We start from the raw sequence: 15,792 nt of genomic DNA on the forward strand, positions 1-15,792 counted from the left end.
CGCTTTCCACTGACTTCACTCCTATTGGTTGTCGCTCCCGAAAGTCGCTCTGCATTTGCATAAAGTTAAACAGATCTCAACTTTGTCGCGTCGTCAGACACGCCCCATCTAGTTGCCAACGGTCGCTGTCGCGCGTGTCGCCGGAAGTCGCCCGCTCACCATTGAAATGAATGGTGTCGCGTGTAGTGTGAACTGGGCTTGAAACGGATTTCCAGAAATGCGATTTGAATAGGATTTCAAACCACATATGAATGTAGCTCGAAACTGATTCGTAAGTGCCGGTCACACTTGCTAAATATGGATTCCAATCGGATATGCACACAAATCTGATTTGGACTGACAGTCTGAACGAGGCTTCAGAGTTAACCGTTGACACGGACCCGGAGGTGTTGTGAAAATGAAATGTAGTTGTATATGCTCACTGTCTCCATGAAGATGATACCATTCCTCTAATGTAATGGGAATTTATTGATCTGTACAAAGGAAGAAATAAACAACATAAATCAATATTGACATCTCTTTTATGTCATCCAGAGCAGAAAATGTGGCGTCACAGATTTAAAATGGTTAAAAAGTAGGCCTACATATAAAGGCTTTGAGTAAATGTCATTTGAAAATGTTAACCTGCATGATTTTGTCTTCCACTGCTATGGAAATTACATTGATGGCATTTGATGAAGACCTGCTGGGAATTATAATGACTTTCACTCATGCTGTGCGTGAGACAATTAAGACAAGAAACAAAATTCATACTGAAACATGTCATCTATAGAGAGAGAACAGTAGGGACACCGTGTGACTTAAATGACTAGCATCTGCATAGTTCCCTAAATACAAAAATCTCCATGATTTTGCAATCCCTAATCCCTAAAATGTTAGATGCGGATGACCATACTGTAGCCTATTATTAGCTTACATTTGATTGCAATTGCAATATATACATCATTTATATATATATATACATCATTTATATATATATATATATATATATATATATATATATGTAGTGGAACTGGAAGTATCATAACTAGTCTTTAAGGAATGTATGCCTACTGAATCTCGCATATAGTCTTGTTTTGACATTCGCAAGAAATCAAGCCAGAAAGCCATGCAAACACTGTCTTTCCTTATTAGGCACTAACATAATGTCTAAACGAGCAAAGACATTCCTCATTACACTATTTGACGATACTGTTAGTGTGGAACACGCCTCCTGAAAGAGGCTGATGGCTATAAAGATGCCAGCTCAACTGCGCCCTCCAGTGGCCAACAGGAGACATTACAAACATGCCATACATCACACTAGTTCACATGCTACCCACCCTATACATACAGTTTGTAAAATCAGTATTCGTGAATCTCAAATTGTGTTTTTTTAATTGCCATACTGTATCTGTTGGATTTTTTTAGGTGTTTGCGCTACGGAAGAGTAACGGTTCGTGATGATTCTCACATTAATTTCATCATTTAAAAAAAGTGAGTAATCCCAGGCCGAATCCACCACAGCATCACTCTTAAAGTCATAATACAATTGAATTAATAAATTAAGGCAGATACCCATGTTTACAAGCACAGTTTTATGGTGTGGTTGTTTCTAGCATTCTGGCTATGTTCAAAATAGCAACATGACATCATGACTTTGCGTAAACATACACGCCACTTTCAAGTCAAGTGGCGTGTTATCGATACGCATTTTGAGCTATCCGCGTGTATGTCCACGCCGAAATCTTTTGCGTGTATGTCTACGCCGTTAAACGTTCGAGTGATTCCGCGTGTATGTGTACGCCGTTAAATGTACGAGCGAAACGAAGCAAAATCTATATCTACATCTGTGGAGCGATATTTCTTTTCCTAGGATGGTAGGAGAAGACTCATAAATGGTATTAACCCCAGTGACGGGTATGTTTAGGGACGGGGTTGGGGTAGCTCATATATTTATAAATACATAATACAGTAATGTAACGTTAAGTCAAAGGCGTTGATAAACACGCTGAAAAGCGATTATGCGTGTTGATAGCACGCCAAAAATGGAAATACGAATTGGCGTGTCATACATACGCCATTTCATGAGATCAGTCTTATACTGTTCAGTATGCATTGCATATGATGTATATTTTCAGAGAGTAAGTAAAACAGTAGGCCTTATTACTCACATTTGAACTGAATTATATTACATTGTAGTCATATCGATCTTGTCACAATAATTCAGTGGCGTCTTCACTTTTATGTTGTCAAGTGGTATTTTTAGTACCCCATAAATAAATTAATACTATTTTCCAGCAATGACACATTAAATTGATCATACAATGTTGCAAAAGATTTCTATTTCAAATAATCCAGAAAAAAAAGTATCATGGCTTTGATCACAGGAATAAATTACAGTTTACTATATATTCACATAGAAAACAGTTATTTTCAATTGTAATACTATTTCACGATGTTACTGTAATTATGATCAAACGAATGCAGCCTTGGTGAGCAGAAGAGACTTCTTTCAAAAACATTATAAGATCTTACTGACTCCAAACTTTTTGTGTATATATAAATATTTCTGCTATGCAATAAAATGATGTCCTTTGCTGGCGAGGGTGTGTAGTAAGACTGGCTGTGTTTAAAATAGCACGGTGTATATAGTTTATGTATACATATGCAATTTGGGATTGTGCATACGCACACATGATTCATTTCAACATTCGACAGTTTATTCATAGATGTGGATGGCGAGTGATCTCATATCTCATAATCGCATGATCCAGACTGGAAGGGAAGGGGATATGTGTGGACCTGTAACCCTCTTGTGTTTGTCCTTCCAGCAGTGACGGAGGAAGCAGCGCTGGCTCAGCCCTCACACACACACACACACAAACACACACACACACACACACACACACACACACACACACACACACTCCTGCCACATCACCAGTCCACCGGGACGCTTCACTGCTTCTGGCTCTAGGCCTCTGGTTATCTGTGATCGCTCGGTAGAAATGTCTACACGACCAAATCAAAACACTGTATAGTGTTCAAATTTGTGAATTATTCAAATATGATAAAGTGAATCAAAGTGCATACATTTAAACTGTTAAATGTTTTCATTAAATAATGAATATTTGGGGCAAAATAATGTTGATTCGTCTGATGTTGACCGTATTTCCTGTAATAGGAACGATAGTTTTAGTTGTATTTTACCCAGAATATTCCTTTAAAGTGCCGCTATTGCGCTATTTTAAGGTTCCTGATTTGGAGTCTCCTACAACAGGTTTACATGCATCCAAGGTCAAAAAACACTTTCATTTTCTTATAATATACATCGCAGCATCAGCTCTTTTATCAGTGTCTGAAGCGGTTCGATTATAAATTCAATCTCACTAAACCTCCTCTCCGAGAGCCTACTCTGCTCTGATTGGTCTACTCTGCTCTGATTGGTCAGATGGCCCAGTCTGTTGTGATTGGTCTACTCTGCTCTGATTGGTCAGATGGCCCAGTCTGTTGTGATTGGTCTACTCTGCTCTGATTGGTCAGATGGCCCAGTCTGTTGTGATTGGTCTACTCTGCTCTGATTGGTCAGATGGCCCAGTCTGTTGTGATTGGTCTACTCTGCTCTGATTGGTCAGATGGCCCAGTCTGTTGTGATTGGTCTACTCTGCTCTGATTGGTCAGACGGCCCAGTCTGTTGTGATTGGTCTACTCTGCTCTGATTGGTCAGATGGCCCAGTCTGTTGTGATTGGTCTACTCTGCTCTGATTGGTCAGATGGCCCAGTCTGTTGTGATTGGTCTACTCTGCTCTGATTGGTCAGATGGTCCAGTCTGTTGTGATTGGTCTACTCTGCTCTGATTGGTCAGATGGCCCAGTCTGTTGTGATTGGTCTACTGCTTACAGCATGTCTTGGATAGAAATGTCCAGTAACGAATTTCAGCTCAGGATCTTCCTCAGTACTTGATACAAAGTGACACGTAACAGTAACGATAGCTGGCATCATGTAAATCTGTTACAAACATAGGTTAGTGTAGGAAGTAATACTGGAATTACCAACGACTCGTTTCAGGCAGTCCAGAATCACTTCTTTCTTTTGAAAGACAATAACTCCATGTATCTGCACTCTGATCTTTGAAACTTTGGAGACCTTTTACATTCAAAAACTGCTGTATTACACACTACATGAAAGGTAATATCTTTTTAAAAAAGCATAATAGGGGCACTTTAAGATTTGTGTGATTCTTTTGTTTTTTAATTACAGTTGTATACTGATTTGACTGCGTCATTATGGCATATGTTAACAATCCATTGATGATCCCTGTGCCGATATACTGGACAGCAGAAAGCATCTCATCAGAAGTAGAGTCTGTCTGAGATGGCCGCTGGAAAGTGGGTCATTATTTGCATGCGAATCCACCAGTGCGGCTCCATAGGGTTGTACCGTGTGTATGGCCGCTTGGACATGATGGCATCCGTGATGTCGTCTAAAACCGGCTCGACTTCTCGCTGGCCGCTGTTGCAGTAGGAGCGCATAAGAGCCATGTACTGCTCAAAGTGAGCTTTCCCATAGTCCTCCTGGACACCAGGGGGCGCCTCCTTCCACAGCTTCTCTGCTGTTGTCGTGACTATGTCACGTGTTAGGATGCCCGTGGCCACGATAAAGTTTCCGGGCTCAATGACGGAAACATTGACGCCCCAAGCCTTCATTTCATACCTGAGACAGTCAGAAAAAGCCTCAACTCCGTATTTGGAAACACAGTAAGGAGATCGGAGAGCGTTTCCCATTCTTCCGTACATGCTAGCGATGTTCACCACACGACCTGTGACCAAAAGACAAAAAAAAGTGAGGAGCGGTGCAGAGGAATTTAAATAACTGTTTTCTATTTTAAAATATGTTAACTCTTTCCTCGCCATTGACGAAAATGTCCGTCTTTCTGTGTTTTCACTGTTATACGGTAGGGGGCGCTATTACGCATCTTCCGAAAGAGTACAAAATCTCCTGATCAAAACACAGGCGAAGAAGAAGCAGAAAAAAAGCGATCTCATATGTAAGCAGATGCATATGTAAAATATCATGATCATTAACATTAAACAAGATATTAAACAAAACTCCCTGATGTTACTGTGTCGACCCAGGACGAGCTACAGGACTGTGAAGCTTTAGGGGTGTTGATGCACTCGATCGACTTTCGATCATCATTCACCATCCAGACGTAATATTTGACAAAAACATGATTTTCTCAGATTTTTGCTCAAAATGTTGATTTTTTTTTTTAATGAAACTTCCCCACATTCAAGTCTTGATAAAAAAAGAATGCATGAATCTAGAATAAAACAGTTTTTTTTTTTAGAGCAGAGGCTTTAAAATATATCTTTTGATATATTGCATGGTCAGATATTCATACAACAAAATATTCTGGGGCCCATAAAAGTTTTGTGAAAATGATAAAAAATGTGTATACATCCCTATTTTAGCTGGCGGAGAAAGAGTTAAAATGTAATTTATTCCTGTGATTAAAGCTGAATTTTTAGCATCATTACAACAATTAAAAAATGATAAAATTTCACTGAAAATGTTGGATCGCAAAAAACACAAAAGTGTGTGTCAGGCCACATACACACACACACACTCCAAAGTCCATTTGCTTTAATCATTGATCCATTCAGATCCAAACATTCCTATAATTCAGGGACAAATTAACAGAAGCAAAAACATTAACATTCCTATGCAACTTGAGTTAATCTGAGCCAAATAACACATACTCCGTAACCCGAAGTTCATTAAAACGAACGCCCGTAGTCGTGCATATGTTAACTGCACCTTTGGCCCTGCGGATGAGAGGCAGGAAGGCTTTGGTGACTCTGATGGTTCCCCACAGGTTGACCTCTGACACCTGCCTGTACGTGTCCATGCTCGTGAACTCCACCTCACCGAACGTGGAGATGCCAGCATTGTTGACCACAGCCCACAGACCTGCACAACACACACACACACACACACACACACACTCAAGCTCAGGCTTGTGTAATTCAGATGAGCTGACATCCTGAGCACATTCACACAGTTGTGAAAAATACACATACATACACTGGAAGTCAAAAGTCTCTTCTGCTCACAGAGGTAAAATTTGATTAAAAATACAGTAATATTGTGAAATATTATTATTTAAACTAATAACTGTTTTCTATATGAATGCATTTTAAACTGTAATTTGAATTTTCAGCATCATTACTCCAGTCTTCAGTGTCACATGATCCTTCAGAAATCACTCTAATATGATGATTTGCTGCTCAAGAAACATTTATGATTATTATCAATGTTGAAAACAGCTGCTTCATATATATATATTTTTTTGGAAACTATGAAACACTTCCATCTGAAAGTTTGGGGTTATTTTAAATTGAAATTAATATTTTTATTCCGCAATGATGCATTATATTGATTCAAGTGACAAATACATTTATAATGTTACAAAAGATTTCGGTTTCAAATAAATGCTGTTCTTTTGAACTTTCTATTCGTCAAAGAATCCTGTCGAAAAATAGAAAAGCTATTTTCAAATGTAATTATATTATATTTCACGCTATTACTGTTTTTTTTACTGTATGTTTGATCATATAAACGCAGCCTTGGTGAGCAGAAGAAAACATTGAAAAACCTTAACTTTTGATCACCAGTGTAAAAATGTTTTTGCCTGCCATATTAAATTGTTAAATCTAATAGCTTATGATAACAAATATACTCACTTTTGTAAATATGAAAAATATTTTCATTGTCGATCATCTTAAAAACATTACAAGTAGAAATCGGCTGACGGCAGGTTTTATTCTGGGATGTGTTTAATTATTAACATTAGAAAAATAATAAAAGACTAATATATCAGCATGGCTGGTAAGTTTTCCTGTTTGGCCAATTAGTTTCAGAAACAGGATTTTTATTAAATTTTGACAATCTTCTTCACTTCTGATCTTGCTGGTTTAGCTGATATTTCCATATTTCCTCTGCACTGCCATCTGTCGTTTGATTCTCTACACAGCCGTAGATGGTGTGTGTGTGTGTGTGTGTGTGTGGCACAGTGATTGACAGCAGGGGGCGGAGTCATTATTCTCTCTAATCAAATGAGCTTTAATAGTTTACAGCACGCTGGTAATAACTCTTCACATGTGCTATAAACCATATGACTAAATCAATGAGCTAAAAATCAGACACGCATAAAAAATAACGAGCAACATATATTACCTTGAAATTAGGGCATAACACTATAAACCAGTTGACTAGTTTACAAAGCACATTAATATTCACTAAGATAGACTCAAAACTGAAGCTGATCCTTGTGTTTCTCCTTGATTTAAACACTTGAATATGTTGAAATAAATCATATTTAAACTGAAGACACTTATAAACTGATCACTGAAGAATCAAGGCTGCAGTTGTGTGTTCCTGTATATGCGGTTTATGAGGACATAAATGTGTATAATGACATGGGTATTACAACGTAAACATGGTTTATGAGGATACTTCCTGTGTCATCATAAACCAAATGGCTTAAGCCGTTGACACATCTAACGACTAGCTGAAACGTCCTAAGACTGAACTGAACACACTTGCAGACTGTTTCATCGACTGGAGCAGATTTGAAACACCGACTGTCTCTAACTCAGTCGTAAGTATCAAATGACAATCAGCCTCACAATAGTTAAGTGTGTCCCCGGCTTACATACCACACTTTTTTTTCTTATGCAGAACGTTTTCTGTGATGCGTAGGTTTAGGGGTAGGGTTAGTCTAAAGCCCTATTCGCACAGCTAGTATTACCTGGTGACATCTAGTCATTTGTAATCATTGCGGAGGTTATCTGTGATCTTAATCCCGCGTGAATCGGCCATGTCTGTAATCTGTAAAGTAAAAATTCCCCCGCAAATTATCTACAACATTTCACTGAACACCGAGGTCCTGTGATAAAATTAGTCCCGTGCGGATCGGCATCTCTGTGATTTGGCGCGGTCGTGAATAATTTTTTCAAGGTTTATGTTTCTGGTGCACTTTTTTATCCATCTTTCGCTGCGTTGGAGTGTTTTGATAGTATTTTGGGCGCTGGGTCATATCGCCATACATCATACAACTAACGTACACAATTTGCAGAAAGAGAAAGCTGAAAATGTATAACAGCATGCGGTGAGGAACATTCTTCTGTTTATGATATATCATACAGCTAGACATATAACGATGACAAGACATTACAATAGCCTATTGACATCATATCCGGGAGATAAGTCAGTAAATTCGAGTAAAATCACAGGCTTCGCTTATCCCGTGCGAATGCGCCACACGGACTTCAGATGTGAGGCAGGGAGGGGGGGGGGGGGGTTTCTAAATCACACGAGGTCCCCAGATAACACTAATCCCGTGCGAATAGGGCTTAAGTGGAGAAAATATACAGTTTGTACAGTATAAAAATCACTATGTCTATGCTAAGTCTACATAAAACCTTAAAATGTGTGTGTGTGTGCCAGTGGCGTAGGCAGAAATTGTATTTTGGGTGGGCCAGTGAAAATATGACTGGGCCTATAGTTTTTCCTAGAAAAAATGACTTCAATAATAATGAACATTAATAGACAAACTGAAAAAACAGTTACACCTTTATATTCGGCAAATCATCATGTTCAACCAACAGAGCTCAATAAAGGCTGGACAAACCAGTAGCCTATAGACAATAACCTGTCTATTTTATTCAGGCTATTCAGCAGTGCAAATACAGTTCACCCGAAAATAAAGTAAGCAAAAATAATAATATCACAGTTAGATCGGCGGATAAACACGCGTCAGGCTGACGGGGAGAGAGGGAGCAAGAAGCGGCCGGCGCCAGCACCTGACTAGCCTTCTCCTGGGGTAATGAGTCGGAAGAACTGGCCTGGGTGGACTCGGTAGATGAAGGCAGTGGCGTGTCTTCTTCCTCAACTCTTGCTTTTTTCAAATAGCACATTAAAGAAAGTTGTTTAGCCATTATTGTGGCGCCGACGCCGCTGAGAGTTTTCCTGTCGGAACCCCCAGCAACCATAGCAACCAATAACGTTCCGGAGGGAGGCTTTCTACAACTTGCTTCACCAGTTAAATTTTATTCGGAAAATAAATTAAACGCACACAGCAGTCAACAATAAATCAGGTATATCTTAATATATTTTCATAAATACATTTGAATAATAAAAATAAACTAAAAATGAATTTTTATCAAACTTGCCTGGGCGGGCCAGTGAGTAATGTGGGCGGGCCAGTGCCGCCCTGGCCCAATACTGGCTACGCCCCTGGTGTGTGCTAACAAACCACTAGACGGTATACTATTAAAAAAAAGTTACAAAATAGAGATGCAGAAGTTTAGATATGATTTACATGTATTTAACATAATAATAATTCTGATTTCGACTGACTGAAATTGGAAACCATTGCATCAACTAATCAATTATTTTAATATACTGACAGGCCTGATTTTTAATAGAAATAAATAAATCTGCATATAATTGTATAAAAAAATCAGATAAAAAAAAAAGTGTTCACATATTGAAAAACATGGAGCAGATAAATCTCCACAAAAAAAACAGAACAGAGGTACAGAGAAGAGAAGAGAAGAGAAGAGAAGAGAAGAGAAGAGAAGAGAAGAGAAGAGAAGAGAAGAGAACGCCACAGAGATCGTGATAAAACAAGAATCAACATTAGCTTGCTTTCTGAGATGGCGAGAACTGAGGGATTTGAATGTTGTAAAAGTGACGCAGAGATGAAGGTGTTTTTATTACTCGACAGGTGAGTAAGGTATTTTATTGAACAAATGAATTACCATATGTAGCTCTATAACAGAGTTCATTGTAAAGCATTATCTATCGTCTACTGAGTCATTTCATTGCGGTTGTTGTAACAATTGTTGTAACTGGAATTTATTTTCAAGGAAGTGTCTATGGGTAAAGCTGCAGTAACGCCTTCAGATAGTCAGCTTGAGGTCCTCTCCATCTAAACTGGTTTTATGCCTAGTAGTGCATGTTTTATGAGCAGTAGAATAATCATATTCATACACACAGAGATGAAGCACAACCAAAGCAATGTTCTTTTGCAAAATGCATGCAGTTTTGTTTTTTAACCACTAGAGGGCCAAAAGTGTTGAAGCACTTAAATTATTACATAGAAATAAATAAAAACAAACTAAGCATAAATAGCAATATTTAAAATAATAATAATAAAATGACAAAAGCACATAGAAAATGTATGAAAAATGTAACTAAAATTAACATGAAAACTAAAAAATATTCAATTTAAAGCTTATTCAAAATTTATAATATAGCTAAAATGAAAACTAAAATAACACTGTCAACTAACCAAAAAAAAAAAAGAAGAAGAGTAAAATAAAAAGAAATTACAAAAAAATAAATAAAATATAAATATAAAATATATAAATTAAAAGCTAAATCAAAATACAAATATGTCGCTATTTTTCATCAGTATTGTCTGGTTCTCTGAAATGACCTTTGAACTCATCATCCACAAACAAGCCTGACCTTTCTCCGAGTCTTCCAGGTTATCAGTGACGAACTGAAGCGCCCGAGAGACTTGCTCCTCACTGCAGACGTCCAGCTGAACGACCTTTAACCTCTCCGAATGAACTCGCTCCAGATCCTGCGCACCTTCTCCATCCTTATTACACACACACACACACACACACACACACACACACACACACACACACACACACACACACACACGTCATAATCATTTGTTTGCAAACAAGTATGCATTACTTCAATTAGCTCATAGTTTCTGCATTAAATCATTACATAGTTTAAATTAATACCTTTTTCGCTAACTGTGACTTTATATGTAGGCCTACATTTCTGAAACACATAACTTAGACAGTTACCTTTAATAACAGATCACTCTAAATTGTAATGTGGACTCAAGCATTTTCTGTAAAGCTGCTTTGAAATGATGTGTATTGTGAAAAGCGCTATACAAATAAATGTGAATTGAATTAAACACAGGCTGTTCATTATAAGAGGAGGACTTTAGTCAGTTAGTAATATATAAAACATTTAGATTGAATTTCCAGCCACAAATAACAATATCATAATACTATATACATAACCGTGATATGAAAAGTTGGTCATACTGCTATAATTATGAAACGGTTTCACACAGAACCAACCGTGTTGCCACTGTGTAAGAATGATTTGCAAGAATCTTGCGAAATATATTTCATCATCTCAAGCGGACGTGACTTTATGCCTATGGTAATTATCTGATTATTTATCAACTGATGCACAACAGAAGCTCAAGCGCATCACACACACACATCGCAGGAATAGCTGAACCATTACCTTAAACAAACATCCTGCAAACACAGTGAAGCCGAGCTTGTGGAAGTGCTTAGCCAAGGCGAGTCCAAACCCAGAGTCACAGCCAGTAACCAGCACGGCTTTCCCTTCAACCTAAAAAGGAAATATTACACAATATAAATATTTCATAAGGCCACAGCATTACTGTGCAACTGCAACTGAGTGTGCCAACAATCGACTGCCCTAGCGAGAGCGAAACCAACACCTCGTCTGAGCGGAAAATCCTACAACTTCTTCCTAAATCAGATGTTTTCTAACTGTGATCAGCTGATCTGAAATCAGTCGTCATTGATAAAATAACCAGCTTTAGTTTAAAAGATAAATCAACTCAAATTATTGTGTTACCATAAATTAGAATATAAATGTATTTTATATTAGCTAAAATTAATTTCAATAAAATAATTAATAATAACTAAAACAAACAAAAAACATTACTTTTTATATAATAATGATGTTATACAATATAACAAAACAACATAACATAATATAACATGATGATATAATATAACATTTATAATTACATAATTTATTCATAATTTTTACATTACATTTTTAAACTGTCCCTAAAATTACTAATTACACACACACACACACACACACACTGCATGCATTTTTACAATCATTCATTCACACTTTCAAGGCTGAAATAAATAAAAAATACTAAAAATATAAAAATTACGCATTTATATATATATATATATATATATATATATATATATATTGCGAGACCAATTTTTATAGCTGATGAATTTATAGCTACATAAAATAAAATAAATAAATAACAAGCAAAGATACATAATTATCAATATTATTTTATGTTTATGTATACTACCATTTATACCACACATGTACTGCCTAAATCTCTATATAACACACTATGTATAACAGCAGCAGCATTGATTCCAGTGTAAGTTTGCCTGTACTGTACTGTAGTGTACTGTACTGTAGTGTACTGTACTGTAGTGTAGTGTACTGTACCGTCAGTGTCCCGCGGGGGAGTCGAGGCACGGCCACGTACAGCACGAACAGCGCGTACACCAGCACTATGCACTCGGTGACGCTGGTCTCCGGGAACCCGCAGGCCCGCGCGCACAGGTTAAGCACTGACGGCAGGCCGAAGCCGAGGACGAGCGTGAGGAACACCGAGAAGAAGACGAGCAGCGAGACTCTCAGCATCCGCAGAGTCGCCATCTTGACCAGCACTGCTCAGCTCGTACAACTCACTGCTCACAGCTCTGGCGGCGGAGGCGGGGCCGTGGACGCACAGTTTATGAATTATGCAAATATACTCAAATTACAGTATCTTTACCTGTTCAAAAATAGAGCGAATACGGTTAAGGGGCGGCGGCATAAGCATACATTATGATAACATTCCGTTTTATTATTCGGCTACCAAATTTCTGTCAACAAACAAATTAATACAAAACAACTGACAACAGGCAAGCAGTAGCCTACCGGTCAAAAGTTTGGAAACAATATATAAATATTTTTTTATGTTTTTGAAAGAATTAAGTCTCTTAAGCTCATCAAGCCTGCATTTATTTGATCGAAAATACAGAAAAAAAAACAGTATTGTGAAATATTATTACAATTTAAAATAATGGTTTTCTATTTGAACTTTTTGTTATTTATTTTTATTTCAAGCATACAATGAAAAAGTGTACAATATGTACAACATAAGACAATAATCGAAAGAACTGATGATCAAACAACTAAAAATTCACCGCTGCTTGAAAAGGAGTGATGAAGTTTATCACTTGAAATATAATTTATTTCTGTGCTGCAAACTGCAAAGTTGTATTTTCAGCATCATTACTCCGGTCTTCAAGTGTCACATGATCATTCAGAAATCTTTCTAAAATGCTGATTTAATATCAATGTTGGAAACAGTTGTGCTGCTTAATATAATTTTTTTTAACCTGTGATCATTTTTCTCAGGATTTTTCGATGAATAAAAAGTTAAAAAAGAACAACATATTTAGTCACAATATACATTACCGTTCAAAAGTGTGGGGTCAGTAATTTTCTTTCTTTTTTTAAAGAAATAATACTTTTATTCAGCAAAGATTAAAATTGATAAAAAGTTATAGTAAAGATTTATAATATTTCGATTTTGAATAAATGCTGTTCTTTTAACTTATTAATCAATTAATCCTGAAAAAAAAAAAAGATTAAAAATCTAATTTATCTAATCTTTATTTAATCTAAAGTTTATTCAAATAGAAAATCATTATTTTAAATTGTAATAATATTTCACAATATTAGTTTTTCTGTATTTTTGGTCAAATAAATGCAGGTATGATGAGCATATTATATATATATATATATATATTTTTAGCAACATATTTAATGATAATGATTATATTACCGTAACCCAAAAGTGAACAATTAGCATTGGTTAGCATATTTGAAATGTTCCATTGTTAATTCAAAGTAATAATAAAAAAGTAGAAGAGAATGAATGTGAAATCACGTATGTATAGTCTTTAATCTTGTATATTATTATAGTAGGTAAACTGCAATGTTCTCAATACTTCGATATGACTATGAGTGACGTTTGCTGTTTCTTTGTTATTAAAAATAATCCATTTGTGCCCGTGTAACCTATCCAACAGTTTATAACAAGAACATGATGAGGATTTATAAAGACGACGATAATATAAAAACAAACACTAAAATAATGCGTGCAAATAGTTTCACCATGAACCACAGGGTGTCGCTGTAATATAATTTAAGAATGAATCATTTCATTTTTTTTTTATCTCTCTGTTGGATTGTCGTTTTTTAAACACTTTCAATTCACACTCATATTTATCTGTTAAGACCAAGTCTTCAATCACAAACCTGGTTCTGGTAGAAGATGTTGCCTAGCTTTGAAGCCAAATATGTTATTATATGTTGCCTATGTATTACAGTAAATTTGCCAGGTTATCAAACACACACGATCATTTCAAAAGCTTTATTTTATGGCCGGGGATAAAGTCCCTGTAACACTGAATAAAAGGAAACGGATACAAAAAAAGAAATAAAATAAAAAATATAGACAATGTTATAAAAAGAAGATGAGGAAAAACAAGTGGCAATTGATTGCACAATTATAACAACAGATGTAAACAGAAATTCACCATCCAACATGAGAATATAGAGTGAGGAAAGAAAAAACACTCAAAAGCCTTTAAAAAGTGAAACATTATAGGCTAATGCAGACTAAACATTAGGTATAATTTTTATTTTAATCTTCTTTAAAATATAATTATAGGCCAATAATTAATATAAGTAGGCCGGTACTCGTGCCCGGCCTCTATACAGGCCTTAGATTAGCGACTTTTTCAAGCGACTAGACCAATTTAGCGATTTTTTGGACCGCTGGTTAACATGTAGGCCTAGTCAGTCATTTTTTCGGACAGTGGAACGAGAATGATACAGTATTGCAGCGTCCAAATATACTGAGTAGGATTTGAATCTTGACTTACTTCGCGAAATATAAAAAAGTATGTGCTATAGAATGAAATTCGGACGTAGCCGTAGGGTACATCTGCCATGTTGTGCTACGGTCACGTGACCTACCAGAGTCATAAATAGCATACTTCCCATATTATAGGTGAAAACCAGAGTGTGACAAGAGAAGTAGGCCTATGTCTGAATTCACAGTATGTCTGAATTCACAGTAGCCTCATAAAAGAGAAGGCAAAAAGTACCCAGATGACCTACTTCTTCCATACAATGTGCATACCATGAACACTTTAAAATCCCATGAGGCCACGGGAGAGGATTTATGAATGACAGTGAAGCGATGCAACTGATGCTGGAAGGTCACATAATAACAACATGGCTAATGTAGTACGTCCAGATTACATTTATACTACACACATCCATACTATATAGAACACACTTCTTTAGAGGTTGTGAAGTAATTATTCAAAATAAGTACCTACTCAAGAGAGTAGCCTGAGATTTAGGACACAGCGGTGTCCAGCGAATGCACATTTCCAAATCCCGCTGGAAGTAGGACATCTGGGAACTTTACTTTTATCATAAAGTACATACTGTTTTTCCAAATGCTTTGCATTCAGGCATAGCCTATAGTACTCTGTTGGCTTATTCTTTTTCACATACTATATAGTAGAGAAGTATTTGATTTGGGACGCAGTGTATTAGGAGAGAAAACATGTAAAGTGCTGACAGTTGGCACATTACATCCAGTGACATTTAAACTACTTTTCATTAAACTTTTGGCAACACTGGCGAGTACACCATTAAAATATTGAAACTTTGAGCTAGTGAAAGAGAAAGCCGACACTTCAGAGGCCCAAAACTCCCTTTATAGATCAGAAGAATTGCGAAGTATATTAGAATTCACATTTTGCATGAGGTTCAAAAGGTAAAGTTCAGGCAATAAATGCTTGTAAGAAGAAAAAGAGTGTGATGAGTAAGCGT

General features: G+C 36.7%; 1 protein-coding gene and 1 long non-coding RNA gene across 2 annotated transcripts; both read right to left on the reverse strand.

Annotated features, from left to right (window-relative positions):
- Window positions 1–2,634: 2,634 nt before the first annotated feature.
- On the reverse strand, window positions 2,635–3,406 carry LOC130103374 (uncharacterized). The gene is made up of 2 exons (XR_008809342.1): window positions 2,882–3,406; window positions 2,635–2,833 (listed from the first exon to the last, which is right to left on the reverse strand). It is a non-coding gene; the product is annotated as an uncharacterized LOC130103374 (long non-coding RNA).
- An 817-nt stretch (window positions 3,407–4,223) lies between these two features.
- On the reverse strand, window positions 4,224–12,558 carry bdh1 (3-hydroxybutyrate dehydrogenase, type 1). Its single transcript, XM_056269619.1, has 5 exons — window positions 12,334–12,558; window positions 11,338–11,448; window positions 10,522–10,657; window positions 5,803–5,955; window positions 4,224–4,801 (listed from the first exon to the last, which is right to left on the reverse strand). Exons 1-5 carry the CDS (start codon window positions 12,544–12,546, stop codon window positions 4,335–4,337), a joined length of 1,080 nt encoding a protein of 359 aa, XP_056125594.1. The 5' UTR covers window positions 12,547–12,558; the 3' UTR covers window positions 4,224–4,334.
- Window positions 12,559–15,792: the final 3,234 nt, after the last annotated feature.

The sequence above is a fragment of the Rhinichthys klamathensis genome, unplaced genomic scaffold (genome assembly GCF_029890125.1).
Source record: "Rhinichthys klamathensis goyatoka isolate OS25496 unplaced genomic scaffold, OSU_Roscu_1.1 h1tg000285l_1, whole genome shotgun sequence".
NCBI lineage: Eukaryota > Metazoa > Chordata > Actinopteri > Cypriniformes > Leuciscidae > Rhinichthys > Rhinichthys klamathensis.